The following is a 25,241-nucleotide window of genomic DNA, read 5'->3' as shown; positions in this document are numbered from 1 at the left end:
CCGCGGCCCAATCGCACTCAAACGGCGAAAGTGCCCTCCCCCCGGAGAGGCGTGGCTCCCGAGCTCAGCAGTCACGGGTCGGTGTAGTAGTCCCGGCTGTAGTTCTCTTTCCGGGGTGAGTTCTGGGGGTTGACTCGGCTGCTACTGATCCCCCGCGGGCCGACGGGCACCGTGTGGTCGAGCCGGTGCAGCTCGTTCCGGGGTGTTGGGGTCGCGGGCTCTTGGGGCTGAAGGAACCTGAGAGACCGGTCTGCCGAGGTCGGGCCGCGGACTACAGGTCCCAGCATGCAGCACCGCCTCCCGGAATGCTCCTCTCCTGGCGGCGGCGGCGGCGGCGGCGGCGGCTGCGGCTGCACGTCGGGCCGCCTGGTCAGGGGGTAGTCCGTGAGAGGCTCACGGGGGAAGGCGGCGGCGAGCCGCTGCGGTGGCCAAGGGCTGGGCTCTCGGCTGCAGCTGGCCGGGGGGAGGGCCTGTCGGGCTTGGGACGCTGTCTTCTTAGCGGGGCAGACGACTAGGCGGCCGCAGATGGCAGGATATATGGCCCTATGGGCGGGACAGTGAGGGACCTGGACGTGCGGTTACGGCTGCGGGCAGGCAAGGACAGGGATCCCGGGCCCTGCCTCAGTATTTACACTCGCCGCGGGAACCGGCATTTCCCCATTCCTGGGAAGGACGGAAGGCAGGCCTCCGGAGGCTTGTCCGCCGGCCCCGGGAAGCCTGCTTCAGTGGCACCGGAGCCTTCCCAGAGGGCTGGGCAGGGGAGGAGAAGCGACCTCAGCCCTTGTCGTGGCAGCTCTCCGCTGCTCCTGGGGTTACTCAGATCTTGCATTCCAGGCTGCCTTTACCCAACCTCCAGATAGGAAGGGTAGTCCAGTCTGAGGGGTTCTGCTGTGGAGCGGATAAGTCCCTGCTGCCAGGAGAGAGGCAACCAGGTTCCCGTGACAGCGGCAGCTCCTCCCTACGACGGTGTCACACTGTGGGAGCCCCACCCACCAGGCTGTTTTGGAGACCTGGAGGGCTCTGTTGAGGTTCTGGAAAACAACTAGGTATCTCAACTCCTGTCTCTGGGATGCTAGGACTTCATGATTGTTCGGCATTCCTATAGCAGTATCTCCTACAGAAGATGCCGGTGACTCCTTAGGAGGCTGGTGGCTGCACTGGAGCCGAGGGGAATCTGGAAAGGCCTGGACTCCGCTTCACATTACGGTTCTGATGAAGTAAGTGACGTTTCCTACGTCACTGGTTGCTGGGTTGCTGGACTGTTCTCCCCAGGTAGCACACTGGAGAGAGTCCTAGAGGCTTGGGTGTCCAGTTCCGCCATCTGGAGAGCAGGCAGCTTCCTGCGGACATGTGCCACACATGTGACCATTTCCTTTCCCGAGCCTGTGGGTGTTAACAGGTTCTATGGAATCTGAGCCCTGCCTCTTCCCCTCCAGCCCCCCAGGTTATCACAACTCTAGAGTTTTTGTGCTCCATGACTTTGCTCACACTTATGCCCAGATGACTCCCTGTTTTTCAAGGGATAGTCTCTGACTTCACCACTTGGGGCTGGGGGTTGTCTCTTCTGAACCCCCACATCTCTTCCTTGTTCAGTGGGCAGTAACCAGGCCCTGTATTCTCATGGGGACACAGAGAGTCGAAACCTGATTTAGCTGCTGCAGCTGAAGTCATCTGGGGAGTCCAGACCCCTCCCTAGCTCAGGGTAAGAAGTTTGAGAGAGGAGCACGTGCCCCAGCTCAGAGCAACAGGGCACAGGGAACAGTCCTGGGGGGGGGTGTTCCCCCACAATCTGCCCAGGGCACTCAATGGCGCCTTCTTTTGTAGCCAGCTTTAGCTGCTGGCATGTGGAGGGCTGGTGACAGAGACTGCTGCAGTCAGCTTGTGACCACAGGGGGACAACCCGGAAGACAAAGGCCTGGACATGGAGACTCCAGAGCAGAAAGAGCCTGGTGATGTCCCCGAGCCCCTGATCTTGTTGGTTCTAGGATCGTCCACCTTGGGATTATGATTTCGTAGATAATAAATACAGTTTTACAGTTTGAGTAAATTTTGAGTTGAGTCTTTTGTTTCAACTCTGTACACCTCGTCCAGAGGCTGTATGCATTGACTACCACTGTGAGTCAAGTTGCCCCCAAAACTTAGAAACTTAGACGTTTATTAGGTCACAGTTTCTGTGGGTTAGGAAACGTGGCGGCAGGTGGCTGGTTCTGGCTGAGGGTCTCCGGGGATGGCAGTCACAGTGTCGGCCAGAACTGAGCCAGCTGGACTGGCTGGGGCCGGAGACCTCCACTCCTTGTCATGTGGACCTTTGTGAAGCTGCTTGAGTGTTCTCACCACTCGTTGTTTCTCCCGGAGCAAGCGATCCCAGGGGAATGGAAAGCGGACGCTGCAGGGTGGTTTTTATTTTTTAAAGGTTTTGTGTATTTATGTGAGAGACAGTGCACAAGCGAGAGCGCACAGGCAGGGGGAGCAGCAGAGGGAGAGGGGGAAGCAGACTCCCCAGTAAGCAGGGAGCCTGATGTAGGACTCGAATCCCAGGACCCTGGGATCATGATTGGGAGTGGAAGGCAGACACTTAACCGACTGAGCCACCCAGGCGCCCCTCCAGGGTGTTTTTTTGTTTGTTTGTTTTTTTTTTTTTGTTTTTTTAAAGATTTTATTTATTTATCCGACAGAGAAAGACCACAAGTAGGCAGAGGCGCAGGCAGAGAGAGAGAGGAGGAAGCAGGCTCCCCGCTGAGCAGAGAGCCCGATGCGGGACTCGATCCCAGGACCCTGAGATCAGGACCTGAGCCGAAGGCAGTGGCCCAACCCACTGAGCCACCCAGGCGCCCCCCTCCAGGGTGTTTTATGACCCATCTCGGACATCCTCCATTGTTTCCACCACGTTCCACCTCGTTGAGTGCAGTCCACACTCCAGAGAGGGAGCATGAGAAGCTGTGCACATGCGTTAAGGCCCCTGTAGGCCCTAAGGGGTGGGCTGGGAGTGTGGTTTGTGCAGGAACCAGATGAGCCGTGTGGGAGCCTGGGAAGGGTGGGGGTGGCTGCCCAGGGCTTTTACTTCAAGGGATCACGTGTTGTGAGGTGGGCTTGGAAGGAGGTCTTTGAGGCCAGGATGGAAGAGTGAGCCCAGGGGCCCAGGTTTTGAATCAGCGAAGGAGAAAGAGATTTAGTTTCTTTGAAGGTGCTTGGTGACTAGTCACATGAGTCCGAGAGAGGGCGGGTGCTGCAGGATGGTGGTGCCAAGTGAGGCAGCCCTGGAGGCCCTGTGGACTTGGAAGAACGACTGGCTTTGTGCCCTGTCAGTTTAGGAAGCTCATGGGATTCCTCTTGAAAGAATGGTCTTTGTTCAGGGACATGCCTTGACGTGGATCCGGGCAGGCATGCTCTCTGTCACATGGCCAGGCCAGGTCTGAATCACAGGGCAGTTTCTGGCCCACAAAACCATGCAGGCCCTGGGTCTCCCCCCCACCCCCCCCCCGCCTCCCAGCAGCCAGAGAGGGGCCCAGTGTCCTGGTCCTGTGGGCAACAGGGTATACGCCAGGCAAGGCCTTCTCTCTGGGAATCTCCAAATGAGGGAAGGGTACAGGTGCGAGGCTCCCCTGGCTTAGCCAGGCCCACAGCCTACAGGAGCAGCCCCACCATGCCAACTCTGCCGTCAGACCACTGGGATGACTCTCCCAAGGGTGGAGCCAGGGCCGCAGAGAGCCTGGACCCAGCCCCTACTGGCTGGACTGGGTCCCTTGCAGGGTGCTGGATTGCTATGTGGGGGGGTGCTGCTGGGCGCCTCCCATGTTCTCCCTTCTGCAGGTATGTTGCTATAATGGCCCTGTCCCTGTTCCTTGTAGGACGGGTGACTGGCCCAATTCACAAGTTTCTGCATTGAGTGGGCCCCACTTAGCCTTGATGCACAGCCCTACATTCACGGAGACCACCGAGATGCCAGCTGTGGGCTGCACCATGACAGCAGGGGGACGGGGCTGTCTCCTTGGGGAGAGGGGGGAGGAGGGTCTAGAGTGTAGAAGAATCAATGGGATATTGGTGACCCGGTGGCTGGGTGTGGTGGTGCTGGGGTTCCTGGCCCACCATCTCCAGTCCTCCCATGTCCCAAAGCAGGGCTTTGGGCCTGGGACTGGCCAGTGGCGCTGCCCTATCAGGCTGAGCCCATGCGCTATCATAAGCAGAGCCTGGGCTCAGCCTGTGGTCTCAGTGGCTGCCTTGTTCCCACAGCCCACTGCTTAGTCAGTCACCTGTCCTAGCAGACGCCTGAGTGGAGTCCCTGCCTTGTTCCCCCTCCTGGGCTGCATTTGTACCCATAGCTTCTGCTGCACCTGTGCGAGATGTCTGTGGCCCCTCGCGCCTGGCCATCCAAGACCAAACTCACCCCCGCCACGCACCCCTGCTTTCACTCCAGGTTGAAACCCTAGGCTGCAGGGCAGGATCTGGGGCCTCTGAAGGCAGACTGAGGGGCAGTGGAACACAAGGAAGACCCTTTGGCCCCCTCAGTCTTTCCCTGTCAGAGGACAGGCCATGCACAACCCCTGGCCCCCACCCCAGGGGAACCCAGTGCCCGCGGAAGATGAGTCGGGTGAACAGGCTGGGAGGTTGTTTGCAGAGTGGAGGTTTAATGGGACAGTCATGGTGACCCTGTTGCAGAGGTCCCCCAGTAGCCCAGCTTGGACTGCCAGGGCCCCCAGGCCTCTCCCAGCATGGTGGGCCTAAAGAGAGCACCAGCCCCACCTGCCCTCTTCCCTGTGGGGTGTTACAGCCACAAGACAGACTGTCCTGTCCCACTTCCCCTGGGGCCCAGGACCCCGTGTTCCCTGAGGGGCTAAGGCTTTCTGGGGACCCCTCCCCAGGGAGGTCCACCCTCTCCTCAGTGTCCCCTGACCCTATGCTAAGGGCATGTCTGTGTCTTTGTCCTCTGCCAGGGGCCAACTGAGACTGCCGACCCCCGGGGTGGGGTGTAGGGCTCCGTGGTGTGGAGGCGCGCTATGGGGACAGGGCAGCCTGGACGTCGCGGCAGATGTAAGGCACAGTGTGGCAGTAGCCGTGGGGACTGTGGGGCTATCACCCCAAGGGCAGTGCCCGGCGGTCAGTGTCAAGACAGGGAGGCATGGCGTGTGCTGGCTGCTGCGGGCCTGCAGTGCAAGAGAGCTGGGGGGACCAGGTCCACGGGCAGTGCCAGCCATGAGGAAGTCCCTGGGAGAGTCCGCAGGAGGGGGCATGGGCCCCAGGGAGCTCCCGGCCAGAGCCGAGGCACAGTCACGGCATGCCCGGGCCGCAGAAGGCACAATCGTGGTGTCTGGGAGGTCAGGGCTAGGCAGACACGTTGACATCCCTGAGAGAAATGGCGCTGCTGGGGGCCTCGTCGCCAAGCAGCAGGGCTGGCGTGTCTGCGTCCACCTCTGAGTCCGCTCCGGCACTGGCCTGCTCCACGCTAGGCTCGGCACTGGGGCCCAGGCCCTGGGACAGGATCTGCTGGATGGTCCTGCGCAGGTTGGGGTGCAGCCGGCCCTGCGTCTGGTAGAACACCTCCAGGGCAAAGGACTTGAGTGCGCCGGTGCAGAGATCCTCGTACAGCGGGATGGTGTACATGCGGGACATCTGGGGAGGTGGGCACACTGTCGCCCTGGCCCCACCCCAGCCCCGCCCCGCCCCCCACAGCCAGCCGGCCAGCCAGCTCCCAGCCCCAGCCACACCCCCAATACCAGCCCGGTTCCTGTCCCCCCCACAGCCCCGCCCCACCGCCTGCCCAGACCTGCACTGCCCTCACTCATGCTGCCAAGGTGGCCTTCTGCAGAGGCCTCACTTCCAGGGAGCTTGGACTCAGGGGCACTGATGGGGGACAACCCGTGTGGAATGGGGGTGGAGGTGTCTAGAGGCCCTGGAGGCCTGGGATCCTCAGACAGCCCTGGGACCAGGTCAAACATGGAACTGCCTACAGGCCTAGGGCCACAGAGGCCTTAGACTTCCAGACTATACTCCCAGTTTTCCCTCTAGAGGACTGATGGGGTCCAAGCTCCTCCCACCTGGTGTGCCATCACCCCCCATGGCAGCCCAGACCCTGCATGTCCCCCACCGGGTTGTTCCGGATGCCCAGGCTGTGGTGGCAGTGTATGGGGGGGTGCTTGTGCAGGGGGCCCGCACCTGGCTCTCCAGGAACCGCCGGACCCGGTGCAGGTCGGGGTAGTAGTCGTTGCGGACCACGATCTGCAGCCAGCGGATGCGGATCTCGGCGTTCATCGAGTCCAGCAGGGACGAGTAGCACTTGGACAGGCTCATCACCACCTCTGCAGGGCCACAGGCAGGTCAGAGCTGGGCAGGCACACCCCACCCCACCCACCCTGGCAGCTGCAGGACCCACCCTGGGGCAGCGGGGACCCATCCAGGAGCCGGTCTAGGAATAGCGCTGTCTGGAAGGTCTTCCACTTGGAGATGTCGATGGCACTAGCTGAGGCGGCTGCCTGGTCCAGAGGCTCCGCAGTCCACAGCTGGAAGAGGGCCTCCACAGGCCGGGTCAGGCTGGATCCCTGAGACAGGTCCGGCTCAGCCAGTGGGGGGCCCGTGGCGTTGAGCCAGCGCTCGAACTCCAGCCCTACAGGGGAGAGAGCGTCCGGGGGTCCCCCTGGGTGTGAATGTCCCAAGGCCTGGTCCCCACCCACGCCAGGAGACCCCAGATGCTAAGGGTGTCCCTGGGTGTGGCTGTCCCAGGGCCTGGGAGCCCCAGGGAGAGGCAGCTAGGGCAGGCTAGGGTCAGCTCTGGCACCTGCCACATTGAGCCACAGGAGTGGCCTCTGTGAAGGAGCATGAGGGGGTGGTGCAGAAGAATCAGGTTGGTGAATATGGTACCTCTGTCCCTCCATGCCTCTCATGGATACCAAACAGTGAGGCACTTTAAACCCAACCTTGGCACCGGGGGTGTGGTGGTGGGCGGTGATGGCAGGAGTCGGTGTGTATGGGGGGTGGTCTGCACCATACGGGGGGCTGGCCAGCAGTCAGCTGATAAACTGACAGTCTGCTCTAAAGCCCTGGGCCACTCTGGGGGCAGATGCTGTCCATCCCTCCCACCCCCCAAACTCTTGGTGTACTTATTAACCTTCCAGAGCAGAGCCACCTTGTCCAGACCACCAGCCACACCTTGTTGCTCTCCAGCAAATCTTGGCCTCTCCCTAGACGTCAGACCTCAGTCTCTTGGCCCCCAGCCCTTGGAGCCCCAGAGACATCTTTATGGGCATCACACAGGTGGGCCAGCCTCAGATAGCTCCAAAGCAAACCTTCCTCTACCCAAGCAACCGTACCCCAAGCCCTTTGCACATACTGCCTAACTCAGTCTGCTTGACCCAAGAGGTGCCTCCTCAGGGAAGCCTCCTGGGCCCCAACAGGATAGGAAGCACAGGCTCCTCTCCGTACCCATGGTGTCCCAGTGTGAGGCTCATACACCATCCGGCTGAAGGAGGGACAGCTGAACTGAAGGGGCCTTTCCCTAGGCAGAAGCCGCAGCCTGTGCAGTAAATCTCTCTGCCATCCTCTCTGCTCCCCCGGTGGGCTAAGGGCCAGCTGGCCACAGACATAGGGCAGGCAGTGGGCCTCACCTGCCCGGCAGTCCACGCTTTGCTCCTTCAGCTCTGGAAAGAAGCTCAGGAAAGAGTCCAGCAGGTCCTGAGCTACCACGCTGGTGAACTTGTACTTCTCCACGTAGGCCTACACAGGTGGAGCAGGGCTCAGCAGGCCTGGGGGCTGGGCACACCATCCCCCACTAGAGCAGGGTGGGCACAGAGGTACTGTGTGGCCGTACGGGCCTGGCCAAGTGGTTGAAACGGAGAGGGGGCTAGAGGGAGGAGGTGGTGTCCTGCCCTGCTGCACCCAGGACAGGAGGCAGCCCCGGGAGATGGGGAGGGGCTTGGGGTGGGCGGAGGGCAGGGCCTGTCCCAGGGAGAGCGCTGCTTACCCGGAGAAAGTCGTCGAAGCGCTGGGGGTCTCCACAGAGCTGGGACAAGTAGTACACGAAGCAGTAGCCCTTCTCATAAGTAAACAGGTTCATCAGGTGGCTGGGGTTCACCCCTGCAAGGGGAATACCCATAGGTCTGGGCAGTGTCCCTACTCCAAACAGGACTCCCAGGATGGTAAGGGGGCCCTGGGGGGGTCACATGTTGTGGAGCAGGAAGGGCCGAAGGCCCTCACGTACCTGGATTCCCAGGAGTGCAGTAGGGGAACCTGCCCTGCCTGAAAGCCTTGGCAGAACCCGAGGGCCCACATGACATGATGGTCAGTGCTCAGAGCCCAGGAGAGAGGGTAGCAGGCTGAGGGAGCCTAAGGGAGGCCTTCCTAGGGCTGGGGGCACCTGGCCTGGCCTTGGCAGGGATTTAGCCAGAGACACTCTGGCCAGAGGAAGCAAGGGGTGGCAGGGTAAAGCCCTACAGTGTGATGTCTGCAGGGCCTGGGGCGAGGCCTGGTGGGAGTAGGTACCTGGCTCCAGCTTGACCTGCAGCTTGCTCACTGGACTGTCCTCCCCAAGGAGTTTCATCTGCCTGTGCAGGGCATCCAGGCGGAAGGCCGTCTCCAGACAGGTGAAGGCAGCCCCTGGATGGGGGCAGGGGGACAGTGTAGGCAGCCTGAGCACCTGGGCAAGTCTGAGGCTACCTGCCCCAGAGGCTCCCCACCCTGAGCCCCATGGAGCAGACCCAAGGCCACCCTGCTGGACACACACATGCTGGGGGACAGGCTGGGCTCTCAGCCCCTTGGTGGCACCAGCCTCCTGCTACCGGCCCTCCCTGCCCCCCACCCCACTACCGAGGGCCAGTCACAGGCAGTACCGTAGGTCTCGGTGGTGATACGGCGCTGGGCATAGGTGGCCAAGCCCTCGCTCAACCACATCTCCTCCCACGTGGCATTGGTGACGGCATTGCCGAACCAGCTGTGGGCCACCTCATGGATGACATCGATGACCAGGAACTCGTCACTCTCCAGGATGGAGGAGATGATGAATGTGAGGCAGGGGTTCTCCATAGCCACGATGGGGAAGGAGGGGGGCAGGAAGACAATGTCGTACCTGCTCGGGGTGGGAGGGTGAGCAGATGACCCAAGACCGCTGTGGGCCTGGGTGGTGCGTGGCTCTTCCTCCCCAGTAGGCCCCCGTTCACCCCTTGGGAGGGCGGGACTTGCCCTCTGCCTCCCCGGGACATACCTGCCCCACAGGTACGGCCCGTACAGCCGCTCGGCTGCGCTCAGCCACTGCTCCACTGCACCCGACAGCTTGCTGGTGGCCGTGGGCAGGAGGCACGGCTCGGCCCATACCCGGCTCCTATCACAGGGCGGAGAGGGCAGGCAGAGGCTGACCGGCCCCCCAAACCCGCTCCCCGACCAGGTCTCTCCTCTCCTATGGGCCCAAATGCCCCGCCTCACTCGAGGGCTACCCGCCCCCCCCCACCCCTGCAGGCCCTTCCCATGGCAACGGCCAAGACACATGCTGACTTGGGGGCTGGGATTCACCCATCACTGACTTGAAAAAACCCACCCAGGTTGGAGGGTGCGAGGGGCTGTGGTGTGGCTCTGGCAGGGGGACAGGCCTGAGGGGGGCCCTGAGGAGGCCAAGAGCCCCCAGCTTCTGGGTTGGGGATGGGCAGGTGCGAGGGACCTGGCAGGGATGGGCTCTGGCTGAGGCAAGACAAGGCGGGGGTGGGGCTGGTCCCCATGCTGCGGGGTCCTCCCGGGGCAGCCACAGATGCAGGCCCCGTGCCCCGCCCGTGGCAGGACTTCCCCAGAGCCTGGGCTCCCCCGGCGGCAGCCACTGCAGGAAGTGAGCAGCAGTGGCCCTACCTGGGCCCGATGTCTGCCGGCTGGAGGTCCCCGGCCACAAGGGCCACGAGGTAGGCGGGCACGGGGTGCTCCATGTGGAAGCGGTAGACGCCCTCCTCCTCCACGTAGGTGCTCTGCGTGGCGCTCATCAGCACCTGCACCCCCGACGGGGCCTGCGTGCGAGGAGCCCCCACCCATCAGGGCACCCTGCGTCCTGGATAGGGAACCCCACGCTCTGGTGGAAAGCCCTACAACCCAGGTCAGGGAACCCCAGATCACGACTAGGAGCCCCACATCCTCCAACAGGGCATGCCCTATCCAGGACGGGCAATCCCATGCACCCTGTCAGGGTGACCTATGGCAACTCCACACTCCAGGTCAGGAAACCCCATATTCATTGCAGGGAGCCCCACATCCCCAACGGGGAGCTCCGTGACCTGGGCTGGACAGCCACATCCCCATCAGGGCACCTGTCATCACAAAGAGCCCCCATATTCTGCTGGCAACCCCTCTCTGACTGCCGCCTCCCACACTGGGCTCCTTCCTAGAGGGTGGTGAGGAGGCAGGCCAGGCCAGGGGATGCTGACCTTGACAACAGCCGAGTAGGTGCACTTGACCGCCGGCGTGTCGAAGCAGGGGAAGAAGGAGCGGTTGCACACGGAGTGGCCCTGGGTGAAGACGAAGGGCTTGGCATTGCCATAGGTCAGCTCAGGGTCCAGCCACCAGATCTGCAGGCAAGCGGTGGGCAGGCCATCAGCCGGGGCCACCCTTCCTACCACAGTGAGGCACCAGGGCCCCTGTCTCACGGAAAGGGTCACATGGGGATGCCAGGACCCCCCCCCCCGCCGCCAACCATGTCTCACTCCAGGAAGCTGGGCAAGTTTCCAGGAAAGAGCAGGGCCTTATGAGTGGCCCCAAACCTGTGGTCCTGCTCAGGCTTCTTGGCCCAGAGCCTCTGGGGGCAGCAGATGGAGAGGAAGGCAGCGAGGGCCCGGGAAGAGATGGCCTGCTTGGGCTCCTCCAGGGCCAACAGCCGCTCCTGGTCACCGTCACCTACCCAGCCCTTAGTGGACCTAGAACGTGGCCAGCAGGAGGCTGGGCACCCAGGAGCCAGCCCAGGGGGTCTCCTGGCCCCAGCCCCTTGTCCAAGTTTCTGAAGGGAAACTGAAGCAGTGTCAAAGACTCAAGTCCAAGTTCTTACAGGCCGGCAGCAAGGAAAGGGAGCCGAGAACGTGAACATGAGAGAAACTGGTGCTTCCTGATGACCCCACATACCGGAAGGGAGCTCCTGAGCCCAGGGCCACCCCCGAGCATGGGACCAGGCACTTGGAAAGGATGGGCTGGGCAGGCCAGGAGTGGCCACGGGAGGACTGCTGGGGCCTATGTGTGGCCCCCTGAACTCTGTTCTCCCCACATTCCCCTCTGCTGGCATGTGATCACTGGAGCAAACTAGATTGTTCCTTGTTTGCTCCAATGACCAAGCACACAAGCCTCCACCCAGGAAGCACCCCCCACCCACCCTCTGCAAGTGATGAGCCCGTGGAATCCATGGCTGTGGGCCCCCCCACTGTGGTTCATGCTGAATTGCAGAAGCGGTGGACCACCAGACCCAGGAGAGGCCGCCCCCCCTACCCAACCACAGACCATGGACCCGGGTGGATTTCCAGACCGGGCAGGGCTGCCTATTTGGTTCCGGCCAGACTCCTGGCCAATGTTCACCAGTTTCTTTTGGAAACTTCCTTTCGGCTGCTACGTCTCTGTCCCCTCACTTCGGGAAGCCGGCAGTTGTATATTCTTTTCTGCTGACCCCTCATCCTCCACCTCAGGCTGCCCCATTTGCACAGAAGGCCTGTCTGGGGAGCCTGTTCAAAACTGCAGAGTCCTGGCCCCTGCCCCAGAACTGCCAGGTGTCCACACCCAGGAATCTGTGTTAAGGAGACTCTGCAGCAGATCCTGCTTCAGGTGGTCCTTGGCTCATGCTGGGGATAGGCGCCCACAGTCCCCCAGACCCCTCTCCCACCACAGCCTCCCCTCCCACTAACCCCTCCCTTCCTTGGGCTATCTGCAGGCTGCGCCCAGCTCAGGCTCTCTGTTCCCACCACCAGCATCCACTTCTTAGCCCAGCCAGAGGGCCCAGCTAGCACTGCTCTCTCCTTAGCCTAGCTGAGACCAATGGGGGTCACAGTCCTCCCTGGGAGTGGGGGGCTGGCACAGACCCCCAGGCAGGCAAGGCCCGGCCCCGGAGGTGAGCCGCCAAATTCTTTCAGGGTGCAGGGTCCAAGGGGCTGGTGAAGGGGGAGGCTGCTGACTCTGGACGCCGCAGGGCAGGAAGAAAGCTGTTCTTGCTGGGGTGGGGGTAGGGTATGGTGTTCAGGAATGGGATGCAAGAGACAAACTGCCTCTGGAGGGGTGGGTCCCCACTCCCAGGAAGCTGCAACCTCGCCTGGCACTGGGACAGGTTTGGGGATCTAGGCCTGAGTCCTAGAACAAGCTAGGGAGAGGAAGAGCCTGAGCCCTGAGGTGTTCCTGCAGGATGGTGGGGACCCGGGGTCAGAGGCCAGAGCCTCAGTCCTCTGCAAGTGACCCAGCTGGTGGGCCACACCCCTAGTCCCCATGCCCACAGCTGCACTATCTGTGGGGACCATGATGCCCCTCTCTGCTCCCAGTCACCCTGGGATGACGGCTGCTCTCACTGGCCTGCCACGATCTCCAGCATCCTGGCATGGGTCCCGGCCCCACCGTTCTGCTGGTCATGGTCTTGAATGGACCAGACACAAAGGCTGCAAGCTCCCAGATTGAGGTCAGGGAGAAGTACGTCTCTGTGTTCTCACTGCCATGCGGGAGACACATCTGCCACCCGTCAGAGCCCCAGATTACCTGCGCAGGCGGCGGGGGCCAACCAAGCAGGCCAGCAAGCTGGCACACTCGGGGGAGCTCAGGGCAGGCACTGTGGTGGTGGGGCCTGCTGAAGGTTCCAGGGAATCACACAGAAAGCCCACAGGTGTGCATCTGGTCCAAGCTCTTCCCATCCGGATGTCACCTTGGTGGCTCCTGGCCAGATGCCACCACCCCACCTGTCCCTTTGCATGCTACAGGCAGTGACAGATGGAACCCCCAGGGCCTCCCAGAGCTGCGTGCACGCTGTATCCGTGGGGGGAGAGCGGTGTCGCATGTGTGCTGTCCACATGGGAACCCAGGCAGGCTCCATGCTGCAGGAGTGAAAGGGCCTGCTCCGTCTTAAGGGCCTCATTGCGGCAGACCCAAGCCACCCGGGCTTTCTGGCAGAGCCTCTGGGGCGTTGGGTGCTGGGCGCCCAAAGCCCTGCAGAGCCCACGTGCCTATCTGCGGGGACACCCGGCTGCAGCCCCTGCCAGTCCTCACCCACAAGGCCCAAGGCACAGAGCCAAGCCGGACTCTGTATGGCTCTGGCAGCTCAGTCTCTCACGCCACCTCCAGAGAGCAGATCAGCTGCCCCTGGGTGCTCTGAAGACCTATGTCACACGGAGGCCCTTGTACGTCTGACACCACCCACCGGCTGGCCCCTGGTGCCAGGCTCCAGCAGAGGTCTGGACTGGCTCGTACCCACTGGAAGCTGTCCTCATCCCAGGGCAGGGACAACCCCAGCACTAATGAAAGGAGAGGTCTCCCTGGGTGGCATGCTGTCCTTTGCTCCCCCTCCACTAGGCCAGCACCAGGACTCTCACTGTTTCTAAGGCTCCTAAAAACTCCCCAGGCATCCGCTGGAAATCACTGTGGGCACCTGAATAGGACTCCAGGGCCAGGTGGAGGGTGCCAGGCCGGAGGCCGCAGGCTCCCTGGGGCCGGGCTGGCTCCGCCCTCTCTGCAGGTGCCCCAGGGGCAGACCGCCGGTTAGGGCTCCCTTGGCAGGCAGCGCGGGGAGAGGCCGCCTGGAGACCACCCTGAGCCCCGGCCCCGCGGACTCACGGCCGGGGCGTCCGTCGAGGTGTAGCGCAGGATGACCTGGAAGGGCTGGTGCGCCTGCAGCTCGGGCGGCAACGTGACAGTGAGCGAGGAGCCGTAGTCGGTGAACGGGTCCACCCTGAAGGCCAGCGGGCAGCAGGCGGGCTCAGCGCCGGGCGACCCGGGGAAGGCGGGCAGCGGCGGCGGCGGCGCGGGCCCGGGCCCGGCGGCTGCGAACGCGAAGGCGCAGGGGGGCTCGGCGGCGGCGGCGGCGGGGGCGCGGCGGAAGGCGGCCGAGTGCAGGCGCAAGGCCGGGTGCGCGTCGAGCACGAGCGCGCGGGGCGCGGGCCGCAGCGCGCACAGCTCGAGCACCAGGCAGCCGGCCAGCTCGCGCGCCTCGGGCCGCAGCTCCAGGCCCAGCTGCAGGTGGCGGAGGCGGAAGAGCTGCGCGCTGGAGGCCGAGGCCACGTCCAGGGCGGGCGGCGGCTCCGGCGGCGGGCGAGCGGGCGCGGCCTCGGCGCCGGGCGCCTTGCAGCAGCAGCACTGCGCCGCCATAGCCGACCGCGCTAGGTGAAATCCATGGGCGGCGGCCGCGCTGGGCCGCGGACAGCGGGCAAGGGGCGCCGGGCGGTGGCGGTGGCGGCGGCGGGGCGCGGGCACAACAGGAAGTCGCGCCGGGAGCCGCCCGGCCCGGCCCCGTGCCGTGCGCCGCCCCGCTCGGGCTCCGCTCGGCCGCCGCCGGGGGCGCTGTGCGCAGGGCCGGGCCGGGGGAGCCGGGGATGCCGAGCGCAGGGGAGCGGGGAGCCGGGAGCGGGGCGGGGGCGGGCGGGGGCGGGCGGGGGAGTCGTGCTCGGGGGACCCGAGGTCAGGGGCGCTCTGCTTGGGGGCAGGCCGGGGAGTGGGGAGCGGGAGGCGCCGTGCGTGGGAAACCTAGGAGCGGGGGACGGCATGTGCCGGTGCGCGGGCCATCTTGGGGGGTTCGCCGGGCTGGGGGCCGGGGGAGCTGTGTGCGGGGCACTGGGGGCAAAGTGCGAGGGGTAGGCCAGCAGACCGGGGGTCCTGGGCGCGGGTGCCCGTGTGTTGTGTTCTGGAGGACCAGGGCGCACGGGGGCCTGGGGGCACCGGCTGCCCAAGCAGCCTCCCAAGCCCTATGCTCTTCTGCCCGGACTCCTCAGGGTTGCTGTGGGCGGGTTCCTGGGGGCAACGGCTGCCTAGTGCAGTCTTTCTGCTTCTTCAAAGCCAGGAGGTGCATACACGCCCCCCCCCCATGAGACCAGTGGTCTGTGTTGTGGCCCATGTTGGAGCTTGGGGGCCTTAGGGCTGTGCTGTCTGATAAGGTGGTTCTAGCCACGTGTGGCTGTTTAGATTGAAATGAAATACAATTATAATTTTAGTTCCTCCCTGGCATAGCCGTGTTTCAAGGTCTCTACGCATGTGTAGGGTAATGGCCAGTGGCAACTGTGTTGGTCCCAGTGGATAGTCCATCTTCACAGAAAATCCTGCAGGGCCCTAGAGGCCTCCCCCTGTGGAGCAGGTGAGTGCTGGGGCCTTAGCAGGATCCACCCTGCTCCCCACCCCATGTTGCAGGGTCCTGTCCAGAGACCAGGGCCCAAAGGAGAGGGCTACACACTAGGGAAGCCTCCACCAGAAGCCATGGAACGAGAGGGGCCACCAAGATGGTGCTGTTACCACGATGAAAGAATTCAGATTTTCAGGGAAAAGGGGCTCTGGGGCCTGGAAGGGCATCCAGGAGCCTCACACACCACTCTCCTCTGCTCATCCTGGAGTAGCATTTAATCCTTCTGGACTTGGTCTCTGCCTATAACCCATGCGGTGGCGCCTGCCTTCCTCCCTGGAAGCAGGGGAGCGGTGGGAGCGATGGTTGGTGGGATGGAGGACCATGCCCACCAGTGTGGAGTACTTGCACTGAAGCATTGCTTTAATTTTCCCATGCATACTCTTAGCTGGGGTAACACAACCCCACACTCCCCAGGAACCCCAGGGCTCCTGTAGTCACCTGGAAGAGATCAATTCTATGTCTAAGACTCAAAAGAGGAGAGAGCAGGGATCTGATTGGTCCTAAGTACACATGGCCCAGCACCTGCCCACATGGCATGGTCCTGAAGTGCTGGGCAGAGGGTTTTAGATTGTACTCCCAGATTTAGGAGCTTCTCTGAGCCCCTTCCCCAGGCCAGTTGGCTGGGGCTGGAGGAGCATCAGGACTACATCAGGACCACAGGCAGGTACCCAGATGAGCCTGCCCTCACCCCCTCAGTCAGGTTGACCAACAACCGGTGCCCTCAGAAGCCATCAGGGGCTTACTGTCTTCCCAGTTCCCTGAACTTGGAGAAGCAGGGGTTACCTCTCATCCCTTCTCTGCTGGAGGGCCCTGCCTATCTCCCCAAGGTCAACTTTGCACACAGGACGGGTGGAGTGGGGCAGCCTAGCTGGTCCACAGCTGTTATACCCCCCTTCTCCTGGGGGGGGTGCCTGCTACCCATTTATGAAAGGAACCAAAACAAGCCAGTTTTAGAGCAAACAAAGCTTTTTTGTGGGGCCAAAGTCAGCCCACTGAGGCACCTTGTGAACTGTGAGGCCCACAGGTGGAGGGGTGTGGTTGTCCTCAGTCTCCACCCTGTCTCTGTCCTGCAGGGGACAGTGTTTTGCAGCAGACCACACAGGCGCCGCCGGCGCGCACCGCGGCCTCCATGGTGGCGCAGGTGGGCTCCCAGGACAGTGTCTTCAACACAGCCCCTTCCCTGTAGCCAGTCTGTTCCCCTGCAGCAGGAGGCAGCATTGTACTCAGCCTTCTGGAAAGCCACTGTCTAGGGGAGGGAGGTTGGGAGCAGCTGCAATGCACTTCTCCCCTCTCCCCACCCCGACCTGACCCAGGGAGACGAAGGCAGAATCAGGGCTATCAGACGCTGGGGCTTCTCCCATGGAAACTGTCTTCTGGTGATCAAATCCTGGCTGGCTTGGGTGGGCTGAAGCAGTAGACACTGCCTATGCCCAGCCTTCCCCTAACGCTCATGGACTGGCACCCTCCTCCAGGGGCACTGTGCCTGGGAGGGGACAGGTCCCTGGCCTTACCTGCTGGGAGGCGGACGTGGAGGCAGGCAGAGGTCCTCGGGAGAATGGGGCCTCTGGTGAGAGCGCCTCAAACAGAACCAGTGGGTAAAACACTGATGCAGCCCACAGATGTCTTTCAACCCGGCCCAGCACTGTTGCCCTTGCACCTTCGTTACCCAGAGCCACATCAGCCAGCCAGCAGTGGGAGGGTGTCCCAGCAAAGATGCTGTGAGCGTGCTGGGTTAAAAACTTGGACTCAGGTCCTGGGAAACTGCTCAGCTCACCTCTAAGCCACTGTAGCCTTGCCTGCCGAGTGGAGACAGTGATGGCAGCTTCCTTATGGAAGGGGTTGGTGGCAACGCGATGTGAGCACTGAGGGGCCTGGAGAGAGGCAGCCGGCAAGTCCTGTAGAAGGTGGTAGAAGGTGGCTTGGCTGAGGTGAGCTGCAAAGGGGTCATGACAGGAGCAGCATTCGGGGGCAGGAGCTGGGTGTTGGCCTACAATGTGTGGTATATGCTTGCAGGCAGGGACCGTCAGAGGGTGTCATTCCTGCCACAGTCAGGACCCAGGTGCAGGTCTAACGGTGGGGAGAAGGGGCCCCTTTCACAGCCATTCCAATGTCTTACAAGCTGTGAGCCTCCCATCCCCATGACTCCGGGCTCTGCTGGGTCCGAGGTTTTGTTCCCAGCTATGATGCTTCTCCCCAGTGACACAGATGTCCCCCAAGATGGCAGGCTGAGACACCACCTCGCCATTCCAGGCTCTTCAGGCCACGGAGGCAACATGCACATCAGGGGCTGCTGGACTGGGTGCAGTGACTGGTCCTGATTTGAAGGAGCAAGAGGGCTGGGGCCAGGAGGAGTGTGCTCAGCTTGGGACGTTCTCCTGATGCCTCCCGTTCTCCCGGCTGAGGACGACATGAGGGAAGCCACAGCCCCAGGCAGGGCCACCCAGGGCCCTTTGGAATGGAGCCTCGAGTCACCTCACCAGGAAAGACCAGGACCAGCGAGGTGCAGGTTGAGGAGAAGAACATAACATGAGTAGTGGGGATGGGAAACAATAAACACTAATTACGATATTTTATTAATTACTTTGATGTGTGTAGGGAGGCATATATTAACCAGGGGCTGTATTATCTGTAATTCGTATTGTAACCCGGTTTCCATCCCCCCCCATCTTATTTAATTAAGGGTGTCGATGGTGATTACTTCTCTAAGACAGCCTGTAGATCCCAGGATGCAGGTGATATGTGTCTGAAGCCACAGGCTCAGATGCACAGGTGGTGAGTGCACCTGTGACATGAGGCCAGGGCTCGGTGCTGTTATGGAAGCTGTGAGGTCAGTACGGCTGGAGGCAGGCAGCCTCACATCCTGGCCTCTGTTGCAGCATTTCCAGGCCTGGGTCCCATGCTGGATTCTGATGGGACCAGGTGAGATTTGAGGCAAGCCCTATGGCTCCAACAGGTGGCAGGCACAGGCTTTGCCAGCAGAGCTGGTGTCCTCCCAGGAGCTGCCCACATCAGAGTGACAGGCAACCAGGACTGGGGAGAGGGAAGGGATCTCCCTGGCTCCTGTACTTTCCTACCTTCTGACCTTGGCTCCCTGGCCTTGCTCTGTGTATTAAATACCTTTCTGCCTAAAATTCCTCACATGGTTTTGATTTTCTTGACTGAAGCCCTGTCTGGTAAACCTGCTGACTGAGGAAGGGACGCTTCCAGTCCCCTCTTCAGAGGACACAATCCCACAGTACTGTCAAATAGGCTCGAGCGGCATTTCAGGAAGAAGCAGAAAATGAAAATTCTGTGCCACAGGAAGGAGGACAAAGACCCCCTCTGGTCGGCGCTTCAACTACCTCCAATTCCATGCGCCCCGCACTCGGGGCTGGCTCCTCTCCAGGGACTTAAGGGCTAGGGCTCATTCTGGAGCTCATCTCCTCCCGTTCCGGAGCACGGTCCCGCGGGCTCCATGGACAGGCTGGGCAAGGACTGCAGAGCCTCCTCGTACTTCTGCAGCTGAGTCCAGAAACCCGGATTGGGCTCGGCCACTGGGCGGGCGCTCTTCACCGTCTAGGTACGAGAGGCAGAGGTTGAACGCAGAGCCACAAGGTCGTCTGCGCCTCTACCCCCGGCAGGCCCGCCCCACCTGGACGCCCCCCACCAACCTGGGAGGCCAGCCCGATATGGGAGGCCGGTCCCACCTGGGCGGCCGGCCCCACCTGGGAGGCCAGCCCTATCTGGAAGGCCCGTCCCACCTGGACTGCCCGCCCCACCTGGAAGGCCCCCGCCAGGCTGAGGCCGCGGTGCCGCATGAGGTAAGCGGTGCAGACTGCGGCCGAGCGGCTGCGGCCGTTCTTGCAGTAGACCAGACAGGCGCCGCCGGCGCGCACCGCGGCCTCCATGGCGGCGCAGGTGGGCTCCAGGTGAGCCAGCAGGTCCTCGGCCGGATCGTCGAACACGGGCACGCGCAGCTCGGCCACGCCGGGCGCGCACGGGCCGGGCTGCTGGCGCGAAACGTTGACGCACAGGGTGACTCCCGCGCGCGCCAGCAGCTCCGGCGCGGCCGCGGCGCGCGCAGTCCCAAGGAACAGCGAGGGGGCGACGCGCACGAACGGCGGCGGCGCGGGCAAGGCCACCTCGGGGACCTCGCGGCGGTCGGCTGGTCCCGGGTCCATGACCCGCGCCCGGGTCGCGGCACGAGTTTAGGCGTTCGGGCGGCCCGTGGGGCACCCCCGGGGTCCTAAAGGTCTCTGAGGGTCCCACCCGCAGGGCCCTGGCCGCCTCCTCATTGGCCGGGCAGGGCGGGCTCGTCTTCTGATTGGATGCGGGTGGGGGTGGTGGCCATTGGCTGGGCTCGTGGGCGGGTGGGCGAGTGGGATTGGCTGCAGCGTGGCGGGCGGGGCCGGAACGTGGGGATGAATGGACGGTTCCTGGGGTACGCGGAGGCCCGGGAGCTGCTGTCCAGCGCGGGAGCGCGGCGTTCTCTCCGGCTTGCTGGGCTGGGCAGGCCGTGACCGGGGCGGACCTGCGGGGCTTCTAGAGCTGCAGTGCCTGACCCTGCTCCCGGGGTTGGGCGTTGGTCGTTGGTCGTTGGGGGTAGGGGGTGGCTCATAGACGTGGGTACCTGTCCCGGAGCGGTCCGGCCGTGGAGGGGGCGGGCAGCAGGTCCCCGGCCGGGCTCGGGGAAGTGGGCTTTTCCTCCAGCTACCGTGCGGAGCACAGAGGGTCCTGTCCAGTATCTTCCGTATCGTTTGGTTGGTAGGCTGCCTAGCTTCGCTTCCTCTTAGGAACTAATAATTGTAATGCTGGCCGAGGTGCCTTTTAGTTTTAAACAGCTTTATGTTTGTTCCCTTTTCTCTGCTTTCTAATTGCCCTTTGTAATTTCTGCATTTTATTTTCCCTTTTACTGTAAAACACGGTTCATTAGAAATGAAACTATTTGCTGTTAAATTTTCATAATTTCTTCAAATACCAGCGTTTTAATTTTTCTTAATTTTTGGTTCATCACTCTAACTTTTAAAAACTAACATTTAGAGACTCCTGGGTGGCTCAGTGGTTTGTCGTCTGCCTTCAGCTCAGGTCAGGATCTTCCGGTCCTGGAGTCGAGCACGGAATTGGTTTCCTGTTCTACCAGGAGTCTCCTCCCTCTCCCTCTGCCAGACACCACCGCCCCCTGCTGCTTGTGCGTGGTCTCTCAAATAAATTAAGAAGAGAAGAGAAGAGAAAAGACAAGACATCATTTAGGAGCTCCTGGCTGACTCAGTGGGTTAAGGCCTCTGCCTTCGGCTCAGGTCGTGATCTCAAGGTCCTGGGATAGAGCCCCGCATCGGGCTCTCTGCTGGGTGGGGAGCCTGCTTCCTCTCTCTCTCTGCCTGCCTCTCTGCCTACTTGTGATCTGTCTGTCAAATAAATAAAATCTTTTAAAAATATATATTAAAAAAAACCCACATCATTTAATGTTGACATGAGTAAGAAGACTTATTCAGGTTTTTCTGATGGCCAGTGTCATTCAGAGATGTCTTTCCTGGATTGGTTTCAGTGAAAGTAGCTGTCTTGCAACCCTGTATACAATGATATTGCTCTTTGTTTTATTCTAATAATAGTATACTTTTTTTCTTATTCATTTGTAGCAAAGCATCACAAACTCAGTAGCTTAAAACAACAGAAGTTTATTTTTCCCCTTTTGTTTGGGTTTTCCAAATCTCCCTCTTCTTATCAGGACACTTAGTCATTTACTTCAAGACACATCCTAATCCAGTATGACCTCTTGGATTATTTGCAAATACTGTTTCCATATATGGTCATTCACAGGTACCAGGGTTTAGGATTTAAGCTTAATGTTTTGGGGGATGCCATTCAACCTGCAACAGGTGGTATGGTTTACCAAGTTTGTAGGACTTTACCATCTCTCTTTCTTTCTTAGATTTTGTTTATTTGACAGAGACAGCGAGAGAGGGAACACAAGCAGGGGGAGTGGGAGAGGGAGAAACAGGCTTCCCACTGAGCAGGGAGCCTGAAGTGGGGCTTGATTCCAGGACCGTTTTAACAGACTGCGCCACACAGGCGTCCCTCTTTCTCTTTTCATAGCAAAGGAATTTTATTTTATTTTTAAAGATTTTATTTATTTTAGAGAGAAAGAGCAGGAATGGGGAGAGGAGTAGAGGAAGAAGCAAGCTCTGCGCTGAACAGAGCCCCATGTGGGAGACTCTCGATTCTACCATCCTGAGATCCTGACCTGAGCAGAAATCAAGAATCAAAGTCACCTAACCCACTGAGCCATCTAGGCGCCCCCCCACCAAAGGAATTTTTTTTTTTTAAGATTTTATTTTTTTATTTGACAGACAGAGATCACAAGCAGGCAGAGAGGCAGGCAGAGAGAGAGGAGGAAGCAGGCTCCCTGCTGAGCAGAGAGCCCGATGCGGGGCTGGATCCCAGGACCCTGAGATCATGACCTGAGCCGAAGGCAGCGGCTTAACCCACTGAGCCACCCAGGTGCCCCCCCCCCAAGGAATTTTAAAGACAGTGTAATTTGTGCTTTAAATTCCCAAACCCGCATTTGGAGGGAGTGTGGCAGAGAGATGGGACCTCAGGGGGAAAGATAAGAGATAGGGGATCCAGGAACCAAGGTGGGTATGAAAGAAGAGGTGAATTGGGAGGTAGAGGGCTGGAGGAAGCACCCCAGAACCCTAGACAGAATCTATCCACTGGGAAAGGACTGGGCATGGGCTTTGAGTATCCCTTTCCCCTTGCAGCCTGGGGCGAGGATTCCAGCCCCGTGCCTGAAGAGAGCCCCACCCCTCTCAAAGCCTCCAGTGGCTTCAGTGGCAGAAAGCCCTTGAGTTGTTTCCCCCTGCTGCGCCTCCGCTTCCTAGCCCGATTCCCTGCAGTGCCCTCTCTCTGGAGAGCTCCCGCGCCGCCTCTGAGACCCTATCCAGGACTCGTCCCTCCGCAGTCTTCCCCAGTGACGCTTCGGTCCACACAGCGAATCCTTGTCTCCGTGACCTGGAGCCCCTCGGTCGCCCTGTCGCAGCAGCGGAGAGCTCCCGCTCCATGTCTGCTACAGACTTGCACGGAACAGACGAAAATCGGCTTTGGAGTCCGGCAGAGCTCCATCAGAACTTGGCTCTGCGGCGTGCGGGCACGCGGCGCTGGGCGAGCGAATCTCCTTGTGCCTCGGTTTCCTCCGGTGTCCCACACGCACAGTCCCCGTGCTCTGTTCCCCGAGGCGTTGGAGCTTTTAGCGCTAACCACGGGGGAGGCCCTGTCCCACAGCTTGCTCCCCGTGCTCTGCTGGACGTGGACGTTGGGGTCCTCGGTGGAGACTTGGCCGGCCGGTTCGCCGCGCCTCTTGCCGGGCTCAGAAGGAAGCCCAGCACGCGCGGGAGCGTGGGGGGCTCGGCGGGGGAGGGCGCTCGGGGCCCTGTGAGGTCACAGAGGGACGCCCCTGGGCGGGGCCTGGGCGGGCCGGGCGCGGGGATTGGCGGAGGCCGAGAAGCTGTCTCCAGGGAAACCCGACGCTCTGGGCTGCTAGGCGTAGCGCGGGGCTGCTCTGAGCGGGCGGTTCTGGGCGGACCGGAACGCTGGGTGCGAGCTCTCCGAGCCTCGGTGCGGCCCCGCGGCAGGGGTGCAGTCGGGATCCCGGCGGGAGCGCGGGGAACTCCGTGTCCCGGAGCTCGTGGGGGGCGGCGGCGGAGGCCCGTGCCTGGCACTCGACGTCCCCTGGGACTGGCCCTCTGACCCCCGGCCCGAGGCAGGCAGGCTATTTGGGACACGGCATGCTTGAGAGGCTGTGAGTGTGAGGTCCGGCGAGGGCCGCGTCCCTGCACTTGTCGGCCCATCCTCGCGCGCTGGCTCCAGAGGCCCGTGGGGGAGGGAGCGCCCGCTGTTTGTGGCCCCTCTGGGGCCATTAGCAGGCATAATACTGAGCCCAATATAGGGCCCTAAGAGGTCGTGGGAGGGTGGCTCCAACCGCCCTTAATGTGGTTCCCGCCGCCCGGGAGGGACCAGGACCCCCTAGGGGCGCTGGCGCAGGTTTCTCCCGGAGTTTCCAATAGGATGGGGCATCTAGGTTAGGGGGAGGGGGCTTAGTTTCTCTGAGGCGGATGGGCGCTGTGGGCCAGTCCCTGGACGTCGCCAGGAGCCCTGAGGGCGAATGTGGGTCCGTGGCTTTGCTTCCAGGTTCGAAGACGAGAGGCATGGAAAATAGTTATTCCTCAGCCTTCTATTTCGAAATCCCAGATGTTAACATCTATGAAAATCAGCTGGTGGGGAGGGGCATCATGCCTGCTGCCACCCAGGACCAGGGAACCCTGGAGAGGTCCAGGACAATGGAGATGCTCTTTACCAAAAGGTGCGGGGTGGGGTGGGGGCTCCCACAGGGTGGTTCCTGCCTGACCCTGGGGACCACTTAGCTGGGATCCAGCATTGCGGAAGGTGTTAAAAACCGCTAAAAGTTTTTGCTTTTAGCAAACAAATTTTGCTCCTCAAAACTCCTCTCTGGAGAGATAGGAAAACCTTAACGTTGTATCAGCAACCCCTGAGGAAAATTACAACAGTTGATAAGGAGCCCCCTGCCTGATGTCTGCACACTCCTCCTAGCTCGCCCACTCTGCCTTTCTGTGTCACTTCCTCATGGACTTAGGAACATCGGCTTTATACTGTGGCCTTCCCAAGTTGGCACAGCTTCTTCACAGTACGATAACCGTGAGAAGGTCTACTTTGGGCCAGACACCGCCCTCAGAACCTTATCTTGGCCTCCTGTGAAACCCACCCTGTAATCCTATTGTATTTGTCCCTGGTACAGACTGAACTGTGTCTCCCTGGCTCTTCCCCGGTGCCAGAATCCATGTTAAAGGCCTCATCCCCAATGTCATGGTGACTTGCATTTGTCAACAGAAGCCCAGCACACCCTCCCATGGGTCAGCTGTCCTCCATGCCCCCCACCCAGTCCTGGAGATGGAGGGAGTAGATTTAGATGAGGTCGTGGGGCCCCATGGTACGATTACTACCCTCATAAGAAAAGGAAGAAGCTAAAGCTTTCCCTCTTGGCCTCACCAGGACACAGTGAGCAGGTGCTGTCTGTGAGCTAGGAAGCTGGCCTTCACCGGGAATGGAGTCTGCAGGCACCCCCAGCCTCAGGGCCCCTTCCAGACTGAGAAACAAATATGTGCGGTCCAAGGCCCCCAGTCTGTGGGGCTTTGCAATAGTCTGAGCGGACTGACAGAGCCCCCCTTTTGCAGAAGAGGCAAGTTGCTGAGTCACAAGAGGGGAAGGGACCAGTCTGGTGGCAGAACTGGGTGGCCAAGCCCTTGTTCACCTTGCCAGCTGGCCGTCTCTGGGGACCCTGCCGTGGGCCTTGGAGCTGACTGGTTGTGTTAATGATGTTCCTGATTGATCTTAAAATCATGTCCATTTGTTTTTTAAAGGAACATTTCCCTTGGTTCCTATTTGTTGAATTAAGCAACTAGGATATCCAAGTGGGAGGAGAAGTGGTGTAGGAGTTTGCTGGGGCTGCGACAGGCTGCCACAGGCTGAGCATCCTGAATACAGGAGACCTATTGTCTTTCAGTGTGGAAGCTGCAAGTCCAGGGTCAAGGTGCAGGCAGGGTGGTTTCTGTTGAGGGTGAGAGGGAGACTGTGCTCCAGGCCACTCTCCTTGGCTTGTAAGTGGCTGTCTTCTCCGTGTGTCTACATATCACCCTCTCTTCATGTGCTTCTTTATGTCCACACTTCCCCTTGGCTGAAGGACAGTAGTCACACTGGCCCAGGCCCATCCTAGACTGTTCACCTGACAGTGGCAGAGGTCCATAGACCAGAGACACCAAGATGCAGCATCTCCAGAGAACCCTTTCGACTTGAGAGGGAGGCGGAGAGGGAGGCCGTGTGTGTGTGATGGGGGGTAGGAGTAGGTCTTCTTTTAAGTCAGGATTTGTACTTTTAGATAGCAAGAGCAAAAAAG

The 25,241-nt window shown here is 61.0% G+C and overlaps 3 protein-coding genes and 1 long non-coding RNA gene across 6 annotated transcripts in view; 2 read left to right on the top strand and 2 right to left on the bottom strand.

Moving 5' to 3' along the window:
• The first annotated feature begins 50 nt into the window (after positions 1-50).
• LOC122901798 lies at positions 51-2,047 on the top strand. 3 transcript variants are annotated; one of them, XR_006383676.1, is made up of 3 exons: positions 51-115; positions 1,109-1,217; positions 1,825-2,047. It is a non-coding gene; the product is annotated as an uncharacterized LOC122901798 (long non-coding RNA). The 3 variants fall into 3 exon arrangements; XR_006383677.1 differs by having other exon boundaries at positions 1,106-1,217; XR_006383678.1 differs by having other exon boundaries at positions 1,077-1,217.
• A 2,558-nt stretch (positions 2,048-4,605) lies between these two features.
• Positions 4,606-14,352, bottom strand: RNPEPL1 (arginyl aminopeptidase like 1). Its single transcript, XM_044241975.1, has 11 exons — positions 13,744-14,352; positions 10,386-10,526; positions 9,820-9,971; positions 9,188-9,304; positions 8,817-9,052; positions 8,470-8,583; positions 7,952-8,064; positions 7,596-7,704; positions 6,368-6,598; positions 6,151-6,293; positions 4,606-5,607 (listed from the first exon to the last, which is right to left on the bottom strand). The coding sequence occupies exons 1-11, from the start codon at positions 14,272-14,274 to the stop codon at positions 5,320-5,322; spliced, it is 2,175 nt and encodes a 724-aa protein (XP_044097910.1). The 5' UTR covers positions 14,275-14,352; the 3' UTR covers positions 4,606-5,319.
• A 3,496-nt stretch (positions 14,353-17,848) lies between these two features.
• Positions 17,849-19,469, bottom strand: DUSP28 (dual specificity phosphatase 28). Its single transcript, XM_044241974.1, has 2 exons — positions 19,057-19,469; positions 17,849-18,853 (listed from the first exon to the last, which is right to left on the bottom strand). The coding sequence occupies exons 1-2, from the start codon at positions 19,456-19,458 to the stop codon at positions 18,695-18,697; spliced, it is 561 nt and encodes a 186-aa protein (XP_044097909.1). The 5' UTR covers positions 19,459-19,469; the 3' UTR covers positions 17,849-18,694.
• Positions 19,470-22,827: 3,358 nt separating this feature from the next.
• ANKMY1 (ankyrin repeat and MYND domain containing 1) overlaps positions 22,828-25,241 on the top strand; it is a 41,951-nt gene continuing 39,537 nt past the window's right edge. The window contains exons 1-2 of the mRNA XM_044241971.1: positions 22,828-22,888; positions 23,462-23,633. Of these exons, the coding sequence (XP_044097906.1) occupies positions 23,479-23,633 (155 nt within the window). The 5' untranslated portion in view covers positions 22,828-22,888; positions 23,462-23,478. The remainder of the gene's footprint in view (positions 22,889-23,461; positions 23,634-25,241) is intronic.

Source organism: Neovison vison, chromosome 3 (assembly GCF_020171115.1).
Source record: "Neovison vison isolate M4711 chromosome 3, ASM_NN_V1, whole genome shotgun sequence".
Lineage (NCBI taxonomy): Eukaryota > Metazoa > Chordata > Mammalia > Carnivora > Mustelidae > Neogale > Neogale vison.
The sequence above is the reverse complement of the archived record's forward strand: the minus strand, read 5'-3'. Positions and strand labels throughout refer to the sequence as shown.